Consider the following 17,442-nt stretch of genomic DNA (forward strand, 5'->3'; position numbering starts at 1 on the left):
AAACACACCGATCGTAACATTAAAGCCAGGTTCGCTAAGCTATATAATCTATTATTCCGAATGATGCCCTAAATAAACACTAATTAAATAACTCACTTATTTCCCTTAAAAAAAATGACTAATATTATACAATGGAATCTTGATGGCTTCTAAAAATGAAGCTCCAATATACAATGAATCCTTTTAAACTTACAATCCAACGTATAATATGCCTCCAAGATAGATTGCCCACTATACGTCAACACAAGAATTATCCTAAACCAACCTTCCTCAATGGAGGAAGCACATGGAGAGTTGGAGAACACAACTCTCACATGATCCATAGCTTCTTCAAATCCAGTGGCATTGACACAACAATTTAAGTATCAAGCTAAATCTATGCATACCAAATATAATGTTAATATATAATATTGTATCACCTTAATCTGTAATCATGTAACATACAATCATAACAAATGTATCCTTTAACAATATTATGTCCACAACTGTAGTCTAATGACCTAGCTGTCGAAACCATATTCAATATTCATAATAAAAAATATATTATATAAAGTAATATATAAAAACATAAACAGTTTTTAAGAGATAATGAATGTAGTTTGATAACATTTCTATGTTACATAAAATAAAATACGAGTACATATACCAAGATAAAATATGTATGCAAGCTAATATTGGTTATTTATAAATCAACAATTTGAATTCTTAAAATGTTTATATATCTGTCGTAGGCATATAGTCAAATCAGGCATTTTATTAAATGCCTAGGCATATAGTCAAAGAATTTAATGCTTATGCAATTTCATTATCCGCCTAGACATTTAGTTAAATGACTAGGCATTTGACTAAATGCCTATTTCATGCCAGGCAAATAATAAAATAACATTTTGTATTATTTTAAAAATTTAAATATATTTTTAAGCTTCTTAAAAATGTAGCCTAAGGCAAACTCGAGAGTATTATTGTGTATTAACTACCTGTTGTAATAGCTGTCGAACGGGAGATTGGTCCATCGCAGCTACGTAATTGTTTAATTGGTTATTAATTATTATCAATAAACGATAGTGGCCGGAGGAGAAGTACTGGTACCATGGTTCCTCCTGTGATTCTCGATACTAATGAAAAAAAAAAGATAATTATTCTGATACTAATTTAATTTAATACTTATACCTACTGTAACTTATAAATTTAGTTAAAAGCATTGAACTTACAGATTGTTACAGGTTTAATGTATTTTTTTTCGTTTCTTTAAACAAAGTTCTAGTTACAATAAAATTAGTATTTGAGTACTAAAATCTATAAATAACATGTTCAAAATATAATTTTATTATAAGAATGTGTAATTATTTTGTATTTACTATAAAGAATTCTTAAAAGATTTCTAATTCAATGTTTTAAAATTCAAAATCCTAATTTTAAAATCCGAAATCCGAGTTTACAGTAAAATTCAGATTTCGGATTTCGAACTTCAAACATCCCGATTTTCAAACTTCAGCGAATCCGGATTTTTACATCACTAACGCATATACACAACACCACAATGTTTAGCTTGACGGACGTTAAGTGGTTCAAATTTATGCCATCGATTTTCTAGACGCTGGATCGGTACCACTGAGTAGTTGTCGAATACCATGGTGTGCCGACTGCCATGCCTTAGCCACCGGGAGTCACGCGACCCGCGTCGTTGTACCAACTAAATCAGTGGGATGTCCATCTATCAATATATTAATATTAATATAGTAAATCAAACTATTAATATAAATACAAAATTAAAAATTAAAAACGAAAGTCACGAGTGTTGGCCGGTCGACGAGCATCGCGTCCAGATACGACTGTGTACGCCGGATTCCTGGTTGACTGTTGGGATAACTAAAAATGTATACAGCGATATGCGACGATTCTATAACAACGGCCGCGGCGTCGAATGCGAGGCCGCTGGCACTGCCATTTGGCATATCGTACTCTGGACATGTGTTCGTAGTGTTCGTACACGTGCAACTTCACGGTACAGTCATTTGCTCTTTTTTTTTACGTATTGTCATTTACCATATTGGTAATATAGTTCAATTGACTGCAGTAAATTGGTCGTTTGATAATTAGGTCATTAAATAAAAATAAAATAATAAAATTGACTTTGAAAAATTTCAAAAATAAATCATAAAAAATACTATGATATACTCGTATATACGTAGTTTAAAACGAGTAAAAATTATTATAAAAATTGGACATAATGTTTTAAGTACAGAGAGATAGGTAGATTTACCTACTAATTTGTATAGTTGTATTTATTTTTATCTATACGTGTTTAGGTAATAGGTAGCACTGATATCATACAATTAGGTACACAATCGAAATAATATATAATAACTTGGTAATATTAATTTCAAACTAACTATCACCTTAGCCCTTTGTATCCATTTTTCTGATAACACAACATAGTGTAAACCAAAAACATGAAATTAATATTCCTTCTCTGCAACGGTAGATAGAGTGTTATACGAATTATGTTACTAGTTAGGTTCAATGTGCTTTTCAAACGATGGCGTTTAATTAATAACAAATAAACAAATAATAACACAAGTATTTGTGTTGTGTTGTGTCCTCATACATTCATCAAACAATTCAGTTTTTATTTAACCACGTACGTTTAACATGGTTTATCGATAGGGTAAACTAAATATACATGCTATGTATAAATATTTAAACTATAAAATATTTAAAATGCATTTCATCTTAATTTTTTTAAATGTTCACTTTATAACGACTGTTGTTTATGGAGCTCAAATATTCGCTTTCGTACCGATATATGGACAGAGTCATTGGAACGTTATGGATGCTGTATTACAAACCCTCGTGTCTGCTGGACACAATGTTACCGTTATAACTCCTTTTATAAGAAAAGAAAAAATTGAAAACTATACTCAGGTAGATATGTCATTATTTTCTTAGTAAAACTAACCATGACTACAATTTATTACTGATTTTACATTATGTTTGTTTTCATATAATGGTACAGCGTTATAGCAATAATCAATGATTTTCAAAATAAACTTAAATTTTATGTCAACAGTTGAATATAAAATATCAATTCTGAACCAACTACCGTACCAACAAATTTCTATAATTTTATTATTTTTAAGATAGATTCGTCTTTTTACATGAAACGATCGGCATCGGCACCGTTCGACCAAGTCATTGGAGATGATGGTGTTGAATATTTAATTAACACACACCTCGCTTCGTGTGAAGCTATTTATAAGTGCAAAGATTTCTGGACCGTGCTCGAATCTAAAAAATATGACCTTTTCATCACACAATTGTTGGGTTCGGGTTGTGATTCGTATATAGCCTACAAACTACAAGTGCCGATGATCGCCGTTACTGCATCTGCCATGCCGACGTGGTACGTTCATCATGATAAAATTACTTATAGTTATTTTTTTGTATTAGCTCCCTACACATCGACGTATTTATATTTATTACATTATATATGTGCATAAACATGCATCCTGTTTATTAGGTTGAATGATGAATTGGGCAATCCTCTTATTACTTCTTACACGTCCACACTAAACGCAGCAATGGCAAGTCCTAAAACATTTTGGGACCGTTTTTTAAACAGTTACGATTACGTACGTTCGAATAGTCAAAGTTGGTGGTACAATCGTAATGCAACGGTATTGGGAAGAACTTATTTTGGCAAAGACGTGCCGGATTCTTACATGTTAATGAAAAAAATATCATTGGTATTCGTCAACAGCCATCTCTCTTTTAACTTACCCAGGCCGTGGATGCCAAATCTTATAGAAATCGGAGGTATTCACGTAATCGATCCTAAACCATTACCAAGAGTACGGATTTTTTTTAAATTATTATTTTAATTTTAAAATAAGTTGCACATTTATGAAATCATATATTCTTTTGTTTATTATTTTTTAGCAGATTATAGGTATTCCTATAAAATCCATTAAAGGAATAAGAAAAAATTTAAAGGATAGGAAATTTATTAATGAGTAGAGTACAAATATCGAGGGTTGAAGTAGTGATATAGGCACGTTATTGTAAAATATCGCTATTAGATATTTTTAGACTTTGAATATTATATTTGTTTAGCGAAGCGTCCAAAATATATCCCCAACGTTAGAAAATATATGTGTATAATATGAATAACACTATTTAATAATTATTTAAAACGTTTTACTTTTACTGATTATTAAATACATTAATTGTGGGTATTAAATAGGATATACAACTATTTATTGACGGCGCTCCAGTTGGGATAATATATTTCTCATTTGGTTCCACTGTAAAAATGGATTCACTTCCAGCGAAAATGCAAATTGCATTACAAGAGGCATTTGCTGAACTACCACAAAGGATACTGTGGAAATATGACGGTGAGGTAATGGAAAACCAACCAAACAACGTTATGATCAAGAAATGGTTTCCTCAAAGAGACATAATGGGTACCTACTCGAATATTATTTCTAGTAATATAATTGAGAAAAAAAAATGAATTTTTTTTACAGCACATTCAAAATTAAAACTATTTATTTATCACGGCGGGTTGTCAGGTACAAATGAAGCCATTATCAATCAAGTACCTATACTTGGCATACCATTATTTAGCGATCAACATAGAAACATAGCGAACGCAGTAAACTTGGGAATGGGTTTAAGTCTAAACTATAAAACTATAGATAAAAAATCAGTTGTAGCTGCTGCTAAAGAAATAATCAACAATAAAAAGTACGTTATATTTTTTTAGTGCATAGATCAATAAATTCTATAAAAAACGAAAGTATAACAATTTATTGCTTTAAAATTATCAAATTTATAGTATAGTGTTACATCTTACATGTATATTTATTTGTTTTGTATAAACATATATCTATTCTATAGATACAAACGAAATCTTCAAGAGTTGTATCAGTTGTTTAAAGACCGGCCAATGTCTCCAAGAGCGCTAGTCGCATATTGGACTGAGTATGTAATTAAACATAATGGAACCGAACACATGAAATCAGCATCAAACGACATGTATTGGTATCAGTATCATCATTTAGATGTTATATTGGTCGTAGTATTAATTTCAATAAGTCTATTGGCAGTTTTATTGTATATTTCAATAATAATTACATGTTCTCTTGTTAAATGTATTCATTTAAAACAAATTAAAATTGAATAATGCAATATTAATACAGCCATCTGAACCTTATTAATTTCTAATATTGTGTTTATTTTATTGTTTAATTATAATTATTTTATTCTACATTTGAATCCATCAAAATAGATTGAAGAATTATTTTCGGCAATATTAATTTCAATTACATAATTGACCTTTTTATGAGATAATTTGTTTGTATAGGCCTAGGGTATACCTACATTTTAATTCATAAATGTTTAGGTTTAATATATCATAATTTAATATGAAATCATTCAAATCAATATCATATTATTCACAGATATTGTAAATTATATTATTGAGTTCAAAAACGTTATGAAATTTACTACTGTTGATAAGCAGATTTTATTATAAATTATAAGTATAACTATTAAAAGTCATCTTTAGGTCACCTTTAATCATTATTAATTATGATAAAATGTTTTAAAAAAATCGTGATTCTCCGTTATTTTTTTTTTTCATTATTAAGTTACATAAAAAATAAAAAATCGATCTATTAAATAATCAATATTACGACTCGTAATTATATATGATCAATAGATTCATCTTACTCATTTAAGGTATGATGTGATCCCTTATCTTTACCTAGTCATCTAGGTTAGATTAGAGGTATCACCCAAACTTAAGGCAATCAACAATCAAACTAAAATAGTCAAAAACGCTTAAATACAGTTATTCAGAAAATATTGTATTATTTATACTGCAGAGTAATATATTCATATATATTTTGATGAGAGATCTTGTTCAAGTGTCTTTAAAAAAATATATGTTTGTATATTTGTATTTTGTTCCTAAATTACGGATACTAATATTATGTATGTCAAACAATATTTTTAATTAAACATAACTTGTATAGTTTGTGACTTTACAGGTAATAAATCCAACGGTATAAATACCAAGATATCAACACTACCTATGGTACCAATAACACATAATCACACTTCTAATGCATTAACACATTGTTTATGAATTTATGCTTTTCGAATTTTAAAGTTGACGTAATTTTTTTACCTAGATATTAGTATATGAATTTCTAAAAATAAACTGTAAACTTAGAGTTATACAATCATTTGTCAGTATGATAAAAATGTGTTACATATTTCTAGATTTTTACGTTTCAAAGTTTTACAATATCGAAAATTACGAAGGGCATATATGATCATTGATCATTTTTCGATATGTTATATGCACTAACTGGAATAAGTAATTAAGAAAGATTAATGGAATTGCAAAATAATTAAATAACGAATTAATCAAAAAAATTACTATAAAGAAAATATACTTAAGATCGATATGTCTTAAACAAATTCTAGTATGACCTTCTCAGCTCTAATTCAATCCAATTACTTCGTTAAGTTCTTCTGGTGAATATTCACTATTCGCATCTACAATCATGCATAACCTAGCATGTTCACTTGTAAAGTGTAAAAATTCTTGCAAATACAAACAAAATAATACCATGAGATATTATATTAGGCTAATATTCCATTGGTGCGTCGTATGTATCTAAATCTATACTTAACATTTCGAGTACACAAACACAATCGTACCCAATAAAACTAGTTGTGATATCAAAAAAATATTTTCTTGTAAAATGATAGATATTAAACTAAGTTATTATATACGTATATTGAAATAATATTATATTACGTAATATTACGTTTTTTTTCTTAGCTTCTACAGGCCATTAAGGCATAATAATATACATTAATACATAATATTATTCATAAAATAACTTCAGCTGTATTACATGGCGCCCGCTGTTACTAGTTTCTATAGACACATCATTTATTGTACCTATCTACAATATTATTATCGTAGGTTATAGTAGGTACCACGACGTTTAAATACCTTTTATCAAATAGTGTAGTAGGTATAATAAAATGCATTGTATATTAAATACTTGTGTCTAGTGAATAGCACACCTATAAAAAGGCCTACCGTATATGCTTCATATATGGGGACCGTGGCCTTTTATACCTTTAAAAGATACACTATATTATGTTACACGAACACCTAATTATTTACATCACTGATTTGCCATATACGAAATATTTTCTATTTACTTCCCCCTCCAAAAAATATTTCTACGAGTGGCCTTGCCTGTAGAGGTACTTCATATCTTGTGGTTCTACTGCAGTAGTGCAGTGTGTGATAGCTTGAATGTCCACTGAAACTGGTTAACTCTTAGTTATAAAATGCGACCGTCATCCAACTAATGTATAAATTATAATATTTAAGTTAGTATTCTGCTATATTATCATGATGATAATATAGTAGGTATCAATTACGAATTTCAACGTCAAGGTCACTAATAATTATTACATCGTTTTAATTTTTTAGAAACTCATGACAAACACATTAACAATAAAAATATTGATTAGAACAAAAGTTATTTCATTTGTCAGAATGTCAGATCTCTGTGGGACACCCTGTATATTACTTTTAATACCAAAGTACAACAAAACTAAAGTCCTACCACGTGAAGGCCTGGTAGGGGAACTTGTGTGTTATCCTTGTCAAGCCCAACCTACCGCGATTCGTTGCTAGTTGAAAATAACAGTAATAATAATATAATTATACGACGGTGCATCGTCGACAGTCCGCATGTATTGCATTAGTGTGTGTCCGTGATTCGACGGTACTAGGCTGTTTTTTAATGGGATAATACTAGTGAAGAAATATTTTTTTTAATTGTATTTATTTTTTATTTTACTCACTCTTATCGACACCGAACAGCGCCTTTTTTATCCCGTTTAGGCTGTAATAGAAAAAAATATTAATATGCATTATAAGTTATAACCTATGATCGTTACATCATCATTCACGGACAATCGTCGTAAGACCGCGTTTTTAAATTTCGCGCAGACGCTGTTGCTAGAGTCGTATACTCGCTGTTATTATCTCACTGGCATCTGTTGAAAGGTAAGTAAAACTTACCTATATTATTAGGTACACAATTAAAAAACATCTTTTCAAATAATGTATACTGTATATAATAGTTAATGTTATTTACATCATATGAATATAATGATAATATATTCATATTAAATAATATTGATATGATATATTCCATTTATATTATATTTTATGAAATGTTATTTTTTTTTTAAGTCAACCCATAACTGAATTTATTCAATATCAAATAGAGTTATTATTTGATATTTTGATAATATTTTATTATTTTAAAAAACTGAGTAATTATTATAATATTATAAGCTAATCCATCAACCGGTAAAACTAATAATTTTAAGATGTTTATCCTTTAAATGCCATATTGAAAGAGGGCTCTACTCGAGATTTTAAGGAGTTCAATGTTTTTTTTAATATGGATTCTCTACAACACAGGAGAAATGTCCAGAATTTAGTATTTTTACTCATTCATAGTTGGTAACATAAATTGTCCATTCAATCTTGAACGTTTACAATTATTGAGTTTACAATTTAAAACTTTTACGTTTACTAAAAGCTTTAATCGTTACGTGCAATTAAATATATGTTTACATGAAAAATATAAAGAAAAATACTTGAACGTTCTCCTATATATGTATGTTAATGGAAGCAGGTAATATTACTGATGTTGGTTAAATTTAAATCATGCTTAAAGCTAAAAAACAACTAATTGTATAGTTTATAATATAATTTTTAATTTGCTGTGGCATATTTTTAATATTATTAAATGTTATTGTAAACATTATTTTTGTATAATATGTAGTTGATATCCGTGATAAAGATTGTCAGTATTATTATTATTATTATTATAATTATTATTAATTTGTCTTTAAGCAGAGAGGAATATTCTTTGCTTCATTTTTTACCCTTATACGTTGCTATAGGGAGGTTTAAACATGGATTTCGTATTAGCTTACAAAAATCGAATAAATTGTTTAACTATATATGAGTTGCCAGAAATCAAATTTAAATTTGAAAAATACAATTTGTAATATGTACCCAACCCACCATGCGTGTCCATTGGAAATTTTTTTTGTCAATAAAAGAAAATAATTTTTATTTAGTGGTTTTCTATTCAAATGTACAAAAAAAGGTGTATGTATTTGAATGACTGTCTATACTCTTTTATATTCATACATTTTTAACTTGTGATTATTTTAATTTTATGAAGAATATATAAGATGTAAATTTTAATTCTATCATTTTATTATTTATGGTTCATTATATTTTTTTGTAATAGTCTGCTATACATATTTTTGTTAAAGGACATTCTGTCCGTTGAATTTATACTAAATAGAATAAAATAAAATAAAATATATTATTATATTTATTTATTTCCTATTTTTATAATTTTCAATTTCAACGCCATTACATATAAGTGATGCATTTTACTATAATACTATTGGTTATCCTTGTCATTTTGTTAAGCCAACTACCTATTAATAAATTATTGAGTTTCATTAAAAAAATAAATTTCTGTACAAACTCATTACTTGCAGTAGGATTATATTATACTTGTAAGCCAATTTTAACTTGATTTTTGAAAGCTCTATATTTATTTACCTATATAATTTATTCAAAATTACTTTGATTATAGTTAACAGTGTTCTGCAGTGGCGCCAAACCCTATGTTAATGTAGGACAACTGTCCTACATATGCAATTGGTGGTGACGGTGACTCCGTCACCACCAAGTTTCATGAAAATATTATATTATTATCCTGGAGAATATATTATTTTATAGTATTACAGAATAGTAGAATACAGAAACATCGATCAAACTTCAAATGTGAACTCAGTTCAAGATAGACTAGAAGACTACTTCTTAATAAGAATAAGTTGTGAAAACGATATTGAACCAGATTTTGAGAATATCATTAAAATATTTGCTGCTAAAAGTACAGTTTTGACTAAAAGTTTAATTTATTAGATTGGAGTTGAATATAAATAATATAATCTTATATAATATATACAATTTTTTTCTTATGTGTATTATATTGTAGATTCTATATTATGGTCAATAATCTAATAATCCACTTGAAAGTTATAAATAAGAAAAGGTTTTTAGTTTATTCTTTTCAATCAAAAGTTAGTCAGTTATAACTATAATAATTAATTACAAAATAAGTGAATTTAACATGATTTTTTAATGTAAATTAGGTTTTAAAAATGTAAATTTATTTATTTTGGTAGCATTAACTAACAAATGAATGGGTGGCGAGTGGGTAGGTAAAACACAGGATAAAAATGTGGGGATGGGGAGAGGGGAGTGAAAAAAATTTTGATAAAAATATCATACTATTCATATTGTATTTATGTAGGTCAGGTAATTTATTTTTTGTTCCTGTTATAGGGGGGGGGGGGGGGGTTGAACACTAAATGTTTGTCCTACATATTTTTTTTTACTTCGGCGCCACTGGTGTTCTGTAGATTAAAGTTTAGATGTTTTAATCCAAATCGTTTAAAGTGTTACATAATATTGATACAAATCGTTTTAAAAATAGAAATATTGATTTGATAACTAAATAATATTTGATAGGTATGTGCAATGTACACAAGTCGTTCAAAAACACAATCGCATACTATAATTACATTGTATAATAAATAGGTACCGTGATTATGTTTAATAAAGTCAAAATTATCAATTTCATAGTTGAATATTCGATAAGCAAATCAATATATCTAAATAAAAAACTCTATATTGGTTGTGTAATGCTAATAAATAATAAAATAAAATTCAGTATAATACAGGCATACCTACAGATAATTAATAGTTATAAGCAGGGAACATATTTTTTCGTCGTACCTACACGTAATACAGTAGTGGAACCTCAATATTTCGAAATCTTAAGAGACCGAAAAAAAACTTAGAATATCAAAACTTTGAGTTAATGAAGGAATTTCAGCATAAATAAAATTTGAAATAAAAATGTTTATTGAAGTTCGTGAATATAATTTTCGTCTTGGGCACCATATATTAAAAGTTCAATAACAGCAATTTCTTCTTCAACTATCTCTTTATCTAAATCTGACTCTGGCTCATTGAGAATATTAGATGTGTTGAAAATGTCAGTATTAGTAGTTAAACTTTCTAATGTACTCAAAGTAGAATCAATATACAAAAATTCTTAATAAGAAATCTTGATATTGGAGTATTTATTTTAATATTCATGCCATTCTTCTGGAATATATTCAAACACTTCTTCTGCTACTTCGTTTCCCTTTGAAAAAAAAATATAATAAACCATAAAATGTAATTGAAAAAATGTTATGTACATAAGCAAAAATGATATGCATAAGTTTTATATATATACCTTATCGTATTGACATTTTATACTATCTCTAATCTGTTATGTATTCGAGTTAGTGATCCAAAATAGGTGGCGGGTAGGTTTATGATTTCGACTTATAGAAAAAATCTGACGTTTAGAAATTTGATGTACCGAAATAAATTGGTACGTAAGTGAATGATCTGGACTGAAAAAAAAATGCGACATACAGAAACTACGAAATACAGAAGTTCGATATGGCAAAGTTCCACTGTAATTGTTTTAAGTAATTTATTTTTAAACAAGAATACATTAGAAAATCGCAGTTTTAACTGTCGTGTAAATTTTAAATATAATAAATAATACATTAAATAAAATGTAGGGTTGAAGTATAATTATGTAATATTTAAACGTTAAAAAACACATATTTTAATATCGCTATATGATTGCGCGAGAATTGTACCATGGTAAATGCTCGTTGATCAACGAAAAGTATCTTTCCACAATTCCCACATTCTAATATAGCATTTAAAAATTTTTTTTGTCCAAAATAGGTACCATAAATCTTGTATACTATATCAACCACAACAAAAACTGATGTTATTATAAAAAACTACAAACGTTTCATTTGTTTCAATTTTCGTGCAAAATAAATATATCGATCTATGTCTGCATCGTGGTATTAAAATTTAGATACCAATGTACAATATTAAATTATTCATTTACTTGTCCGAACGCAGATGAAGTACGTCGGGCTGCTCCTGGTGGCCGCCTTAGGCGCGCTGTCCACCGCCGACGGCGCCAACATCCTCGGCGTGTTCCCCATTAACGGCCGCAGCCATTGGGTGGTGTACGAGACCTTGATGAAGGCCCTGGTGGCGCGCGGCCACAACGTGACGGTGATCACGGCGTTCCCCCAGAAACAGCCACTGGCCAACTACACGGACATCGACGTGTCGGCGTCGTTTCCGTCCGCGGTGAACACGCTCAGCGTCGAAATGGTGCTCAAATACCTGTCCAGCGTGTTCGCCAACCAATGGTTCATCGCCGACCATCAGATGAATATCTGCCGGAAGACCCAGAAGCTGCCCCAGGTGAAAGCGCTGCTCCAAAGTGGCATCAAGTTTGATGCGGTCAGTATACAATATTTTATTATTTTAACTCGGTTGTCACGCTATTATTACGATAATACAGAGGACACAGATATGACTGCGATATATATATATATATATATATATATATATATATATATATATGTAACAGAGCGTGACTCTTCTGTGACTCTTTTATCGTCAGCCACTCATTATTTTAAAAAGTATTAATGTTTTTAAAAATATTTTTTATACAGTTTCAAGTTTTTACGTAACATAAGTTTTTTTTAAATATTTTTTTTTATCCTCAGATCACAGTTTAGGAATAATATAGCTTATTAGCTTATGAGTTTTAAGTATATAAAATTTAGATGATCGGAGTGGAATGGTACACTGCGTACCCTGCTAAGTTTTGGTCCTCCGATACATTGTGGAGCTTTAAATACTAATTATAAATTATAAATTACTATATTCCTAAATTCAGTTTTTATGTATCGAAATACTTAGAAAAATATTCCAATTTTTAAAATTAAATACGATATGGTATCATAAAAAAAAAAAAAAAAACTTATTAATCATAATTCATAAGGATATTATAAAATATTTATAACATAATTTTTTTTAAATGTGATTGTCTAACAACTTGAAACCATGTGAAAAAATATTTTCAACAACAACATTAATATTTTTAAAAATAATGAATGGTCCATCGGTCCATGACAAAAGAATTACTTGGTATATTACGAATATATCCAGTATTATATTGTTTTGATTATCGCGATTACGGCTTACATTATAGAATAATTATGTTTTTTCTTTGTTATTTAATGTGACAAGTGACGACTACCTGCGTATGCGAATAATAATAAAATGTAATTTTAGGAAATTAAAATATGTTACATGAGAAATTTGTACTAGACACGAAATCTAATAGACTATAATTTAAATATGACAATTATTTTTAAATATTTTTAATACTTACATGTTGAATTTAAATTGTTTATTGCTTATTTGTCTCGATATTGAAATATTATAAAGTCAAAGTAACGATTTTGATTATTTTATTTTTGTTTTTAGGTTTTCACAGAAATATTTGGAGCTGATTGTGATGTTGGCTATGCTTACCATTTCAAAGCACCCCTATTGTCCATCATGTCCAGTTCACATTTGCCTTGGAGTTACGACCGTGTGGGTGGACCAGATAACCCTTCGTACATACCGACGATCGTAACAAGAGCAGCTGGAAAGATGAACTTCAAAGAACGTATGATCAACACCTTGTACTATATATACTTTAAATTGGCATGGAAGTATTACAGTGAATGGCCAGCAAATGAATTGTTGAAAGAGAACTTTGGACCGGACACACCTCATATCAACGAAATAGTTTACAACACTTCAATGGTGTTTGTCAACGGTCACTTTTCCTTGGATGGACCACGCCCTCTAGTTCCCAACATGGTGGAAATTGGTGGAATACATGTAAAATCACCCAAGCCCATACCCAAGGTAAAATAAATATATACAACTGAATTAAATGCATACAAATATGTATATTGTTTTTATTTCAAATTAAACATGGTACCTACTAAGAATTTAATAATTTAAAAAGAACCTAACAAGATAATATGATTTGTATCCGTACCTATACACACTGCAAATACTAGGCGTTAGACATTCGTCTACGATGCATAATAGGGTGGTTTATTGAAAGGAAAAAATTTTAATTGAAAGCAATAATAAAATCATGTTCGATAACATACCTACATCATCAATATTTTTAACCTGCTAAAAACTAAAAGTCCAAATGTATTTCCATAATAAAAAACAAAACTATAGATCACTACCATAAGCAAGATTTCAAATAAATAATTATCTATAGCGCTTACATCAACTCATGATATAATACATTATGATTAATAATCAAAATTAAAATTATGATATATAATAGAAATTTCGTATCGTTCTTTATAATGTAAATAGGTACTAAATACTTGTAATTTTGTAATTGTTTTTCAAACAGTATAACTATTAGTCAGTAATTTATTATATAAAAATACACATGTTATACGAATACCTTTTATTAGTATCGTGTGTAACTATAAATTATAATGATACTTATAATTAAACATGTACTTACACGCCATGTTACATTAATCATACATTACCTAACACTTATCCAATTATTCACTTAAATGTATTGGATCTTGTTAACAATTTTAACTCTTTAATGATTATTAATTTATATTATATATTAATTATATTATTAATAGGACATATTGAAGTTTATCGAAGACTCACCGAATGGAGTTATGTTTTTTACGTTTGGGTCTCTTATTCGTATATCTACACTACCACCAAATGTATTGCAAATGTTTAAGGATGTATTCGCAAAATTACCCATCAGAGTCTTATGGAAATACGAAGAAGAAATGCCTGACAAACCTGATAATGTGTACATAAGCAAATGGATGCCTCAAAGAGATATTTTGAGTATGAATAATAATAAAATAAATTAATGATGTATATAATATAAGTAAAGGGTATATATTGGAGATATTATGCCCGTATTTAGATGTAATTTCATATGTGTATTGGATTTTATCATGTTATTTATGCACTACAGAGTGATTCACCAACCAAGCTCGCTCTCATTTATCCTATGACAATGACAATTTCGATTTTTTGAATAAATATTTAATACACCTATACCTACTTAAAAACTAAATTTTCAAATACTTAGTTTTTTTAATACCATTTAATAAGTTTCCCGTGGAAATACAAACTTAATTCAAGAACCATCCTTTAACAGATTTTTTTTGAATTCGAACGTTTTATTCAACAATTAACTTTATGTATCAATGATAGCTAATAATCTTTAATAATATTATTACATGAAAAATAAAATAGATTTACAATTTAATTTTGTATCTATTATACTTTATCATACTATTTTAGCAAATTTTAATATTTTAATATTAATTGCTATAATTTTCAAACCATATTCTCACACACATTATGCTTAAACTTATTATCATGGATAATTATATTTAGTAATTACACTGGGTTTAATAATTAATTAAAAAAATGATTTTCAATTGTTCATGCAGTTAATGATGTAGCATTTGGGAAATTCCTGAATATGGCTGGGAAAACATGTCAAACAAAAAATAAAATGTTGACCAATAGGAACTAGTGTCACATAATGATAGTAAAAGTACACTAATTATTAGTAAGAAAAATAGTGCACACGTTCATACATTAGGGGGGCAATGAAATGCACGTATCAAAAGATGAGAGTGAGAATGTTTTATTACGTTGAGAATGACTTTGTATATTAATTATGGTTATATTTTATTATATAGGCTTAAATAATTATATAACTATTATTATATTTATTATTAAAAAAATTTAATACATTTTTTAATTTTAGATCATCCAAAAGTCCGTTTGTTCATGACCCACGGTGGACTGTTAGGGACAATAGAAGCAGTATATTCGAGCGTACCAGTCATAGGAATTCCGTTTTTCTTCGACCAACCTAGAAATATATTAAAACTTGTGGAACAGGGTTCAGGTATTATATTGGATTATGAAACGTTGACAAAGGATATTCTATACAATGCTATTACAACAATAGTTAATAATAACAGGTAAGATTTAAAACACAACAATAATTATTGTCATTACCTTACTGTTTTTATGATATTACTATCCACTTTAATTTATTTTAAATAGAAATAATCGATATATAAAATATTTTGTTACTATAAGCTGAAATCATCATTGACATGAACTTTTTCATTTTTTTAAAATCGTTTGTTTGATTATAATTTATAATCATACAACGATAAAATCATGCTAAATTTATTGTTATAATTCAATATAATGTAATAGCATACATATTTTTTTCAGCTACGCAATAAATGCGAAAAAATTAGCAAAACGGTTCAAAGACAGGCCCATGAATGCAACGGAAACTGCCATCTATTGGACAGAGTACGTAATAAGACACAAAGGGGCAAAACATTTAAGAACTGCGGCCGTTGGAATGCCCTGGTGGAAGTACTTCTTAGTAGATGTCATCGGTTTTATTTTGCTCATCATTTTTGTTGTATTTTATCTAATTTACTTTGTGCTCAAAGTTATCTACAAGAAATTATTCAAAAAGACCGTCCCTAAAAAGAAGGAAAAGAAAAATTGAAACATTCAATTCGTATTATACCTGAATTACTATAAAATACAAATGGTACAAAACAACTTAACTCCATTCATTTTTGTGATACGAGTTGAAATAATTTCTATCAAAATCATATAGGTAGGTAGGTATTAGGAGTCTGGACACATCCTCATATTAAGGATACGTGAATATTATGTTACCAAATCTATTCAATATTATGCAATTTATTAATTTTAATTTTAACTATAACTATATGCTATCTTTTGGATAATTTTCTTGTATAGCGACAAAATACTGTAGTAGGTACCTTCAGTGAACAAATTTCATATTCCTATCTAAATTTTTTAATATTATATACAATTTTTTTAAACTATTTATAAAAAAAAATAACTACCTACCAGTGTGTTTGATGATTTTAAATATGAAAATACTATTTTCTACAATGAGTTATGTATACATAATCTTATATATTATGCGATATGAATAACATGTTTAAATAAAAATATTTTAAATGTATACAATTTAATACAATTTGTAATAATGTCTATTTGTCCATACAATCAAACCATTCCAATATAACTTTTAATTTGGACTTTAGAGATCTACACACAAATTCTGAAATTAGTATTAATTTAAAACATAATTACCGTCAATAAAGAAACCCATTACCCATTAATATCTAATTAGAACTACGATAAACTAGACCTCAATTCTAGATGACTAGCATGACAACTGATAAGCTATTATAGGTACCTATCTAAGTTAT

At 28.3% G+C, this 17,442-nt stretch overlaps 2 protein-coding genes and 1 long non-coding RNA gene across 4 annotated transcripts; 2 read left to right on the forward strand and 1 right to left on the reverse strand.

The window, feature by feature from the left end:
- Nucleotides 1–357: 357 nt before the first annotated feature.
- On the reverse strand, nt 358–2,214 carry LOC149058176 (uncharacterized). Its single transcript, XR_016190484.1, has 2 exons — nt 1,212–2,214; nt 358–1,115 (listed from the first exon to the last, which is right to left on the reverse strand). It is a non-coding gene; the product is annotated as an uncharacterized LOC149058176 (long non-coding RNA).
- Nucleotides 2,215–2,499: 285 nt separating this feature from the next.
- LOC107173264 (UDP-glucosyltransferase 2-like) lies at nt 2,500–5,229 on the forward strand. 2 transcript variants are annotated; one of them, XM_015523733.2, is made up of 6 exons: nt 2,500–2,925; nt 3,141–3,403; nt 3,521–3,851; nt 4,244–4,466; nt 4,530–4,749; nt 4,903–5,229. In XM_015523733.2, exons 1-6 carry the CDS (start codon nt 2,689–2,691, stop codon nt 5,186–5,188), a joined length of 1,560 nt encoding a protein of 519 aa, XP_015379219.2. In that variant the 5' UTR covers nt 2,500–2,688; the 3' UTR covers nt 5,189–5,229. The 2 variants fall into 2 exon arrangements, with proteins under 2 accessions (XP_015379219.2, XP_089076945.1); XM_089220819.1 differs by having other exon boundaries at nt 2,506–2,925; nt 3,145–3,403.
- A 2,537-nt stretch (nt 5,230–7,766) lies between these two features.
- On the forward strand, nt 7,767–17,207 carry LOC149058177 (UDP-glucosyltransferase 2-like). The gene is made up of 6 exons (XM_089220846.1): nt 7,767–8,110; nt 12,146–12,538; nt 13,574–14,005; nt 14,770–14,989; nt 15,930–16,149; nt 16,412–17,207. The coding sequence occupies exons 2-6, from the start codon at nt 12,146–12,148 to the stop codon at nt 16,698–16,700; spliced, it is 1,554 nt and encodes a 517-aa protein (XP_089076972.1). The 5' UTR covers nt 7,767–8,110; the 3' UTR covers nt 16,701–17,207.
- The last annotated feature ends 235 nt before the right edge of the window (nt 17,208–17,442 follow it).

The sequence above is a fragment of the Diuraphis noxia genome, unplaced genomic scaffold, assembly GCF_037042655.1.
Source record: "Diuraphis noxia isolate RWA-SAM2 unplaced genomic scaffold, SU_Dnox_SAM2 contig0002, whole genome shotgun sequence".
NCBI classification, from domain to species: Eukaryota; Metazoa; Arthropoda; class Insecta; order Hemiptera; family Aphididae; genus Diuraphis; species Diuraphis noxia.

Excerpts from the sequence above, each read along its gene's own strand:
- LOC107173264 (XM_015523733.2), top strand. The coding sequence starts at position 2,689 with ATGTATAAATATTTAAACTATAAAATATTTAAAATGCATTTCATCTTA. Across the intron at positions 2,926-3,140 it reads AAATTGAAAACTATACTCAG|ATAGATTCGTCTTTTTACAT; the intron begins GTAGATATGTCA and ends ATTATTTTTAAG. Across the intron at positions 3,852-4,243 it reads ATCCTAAACCATTACCAAGA|GATATACAACTATTTATTGA; the intron begins GTACGGATTTTT and ends GGTATTAAATAG.
- LOC149058177 (XM_089220846.1), top strand. The coding sequence starts at position 12,146 with ATGAAGTACGTCGGGCTGCTCCTGGTGGCCGCCTTAGGCGCGCTGTCC. Across the intron at positions 14,006-14,769 it reads CACCCAAGCCCATACCCAAG|GACATATTGAAGTTTATCGA; the intron begins GTAAAATAAATA and ends TATTATTAATAG. Across the intron at positions 14,990-15,929 it reads GCCTCAAAGAGATATTTTGA|ATCATCCAAAAGTCCGTTTG; the intron begins GTATGAATAATA and ends TTTTAATTTTAG.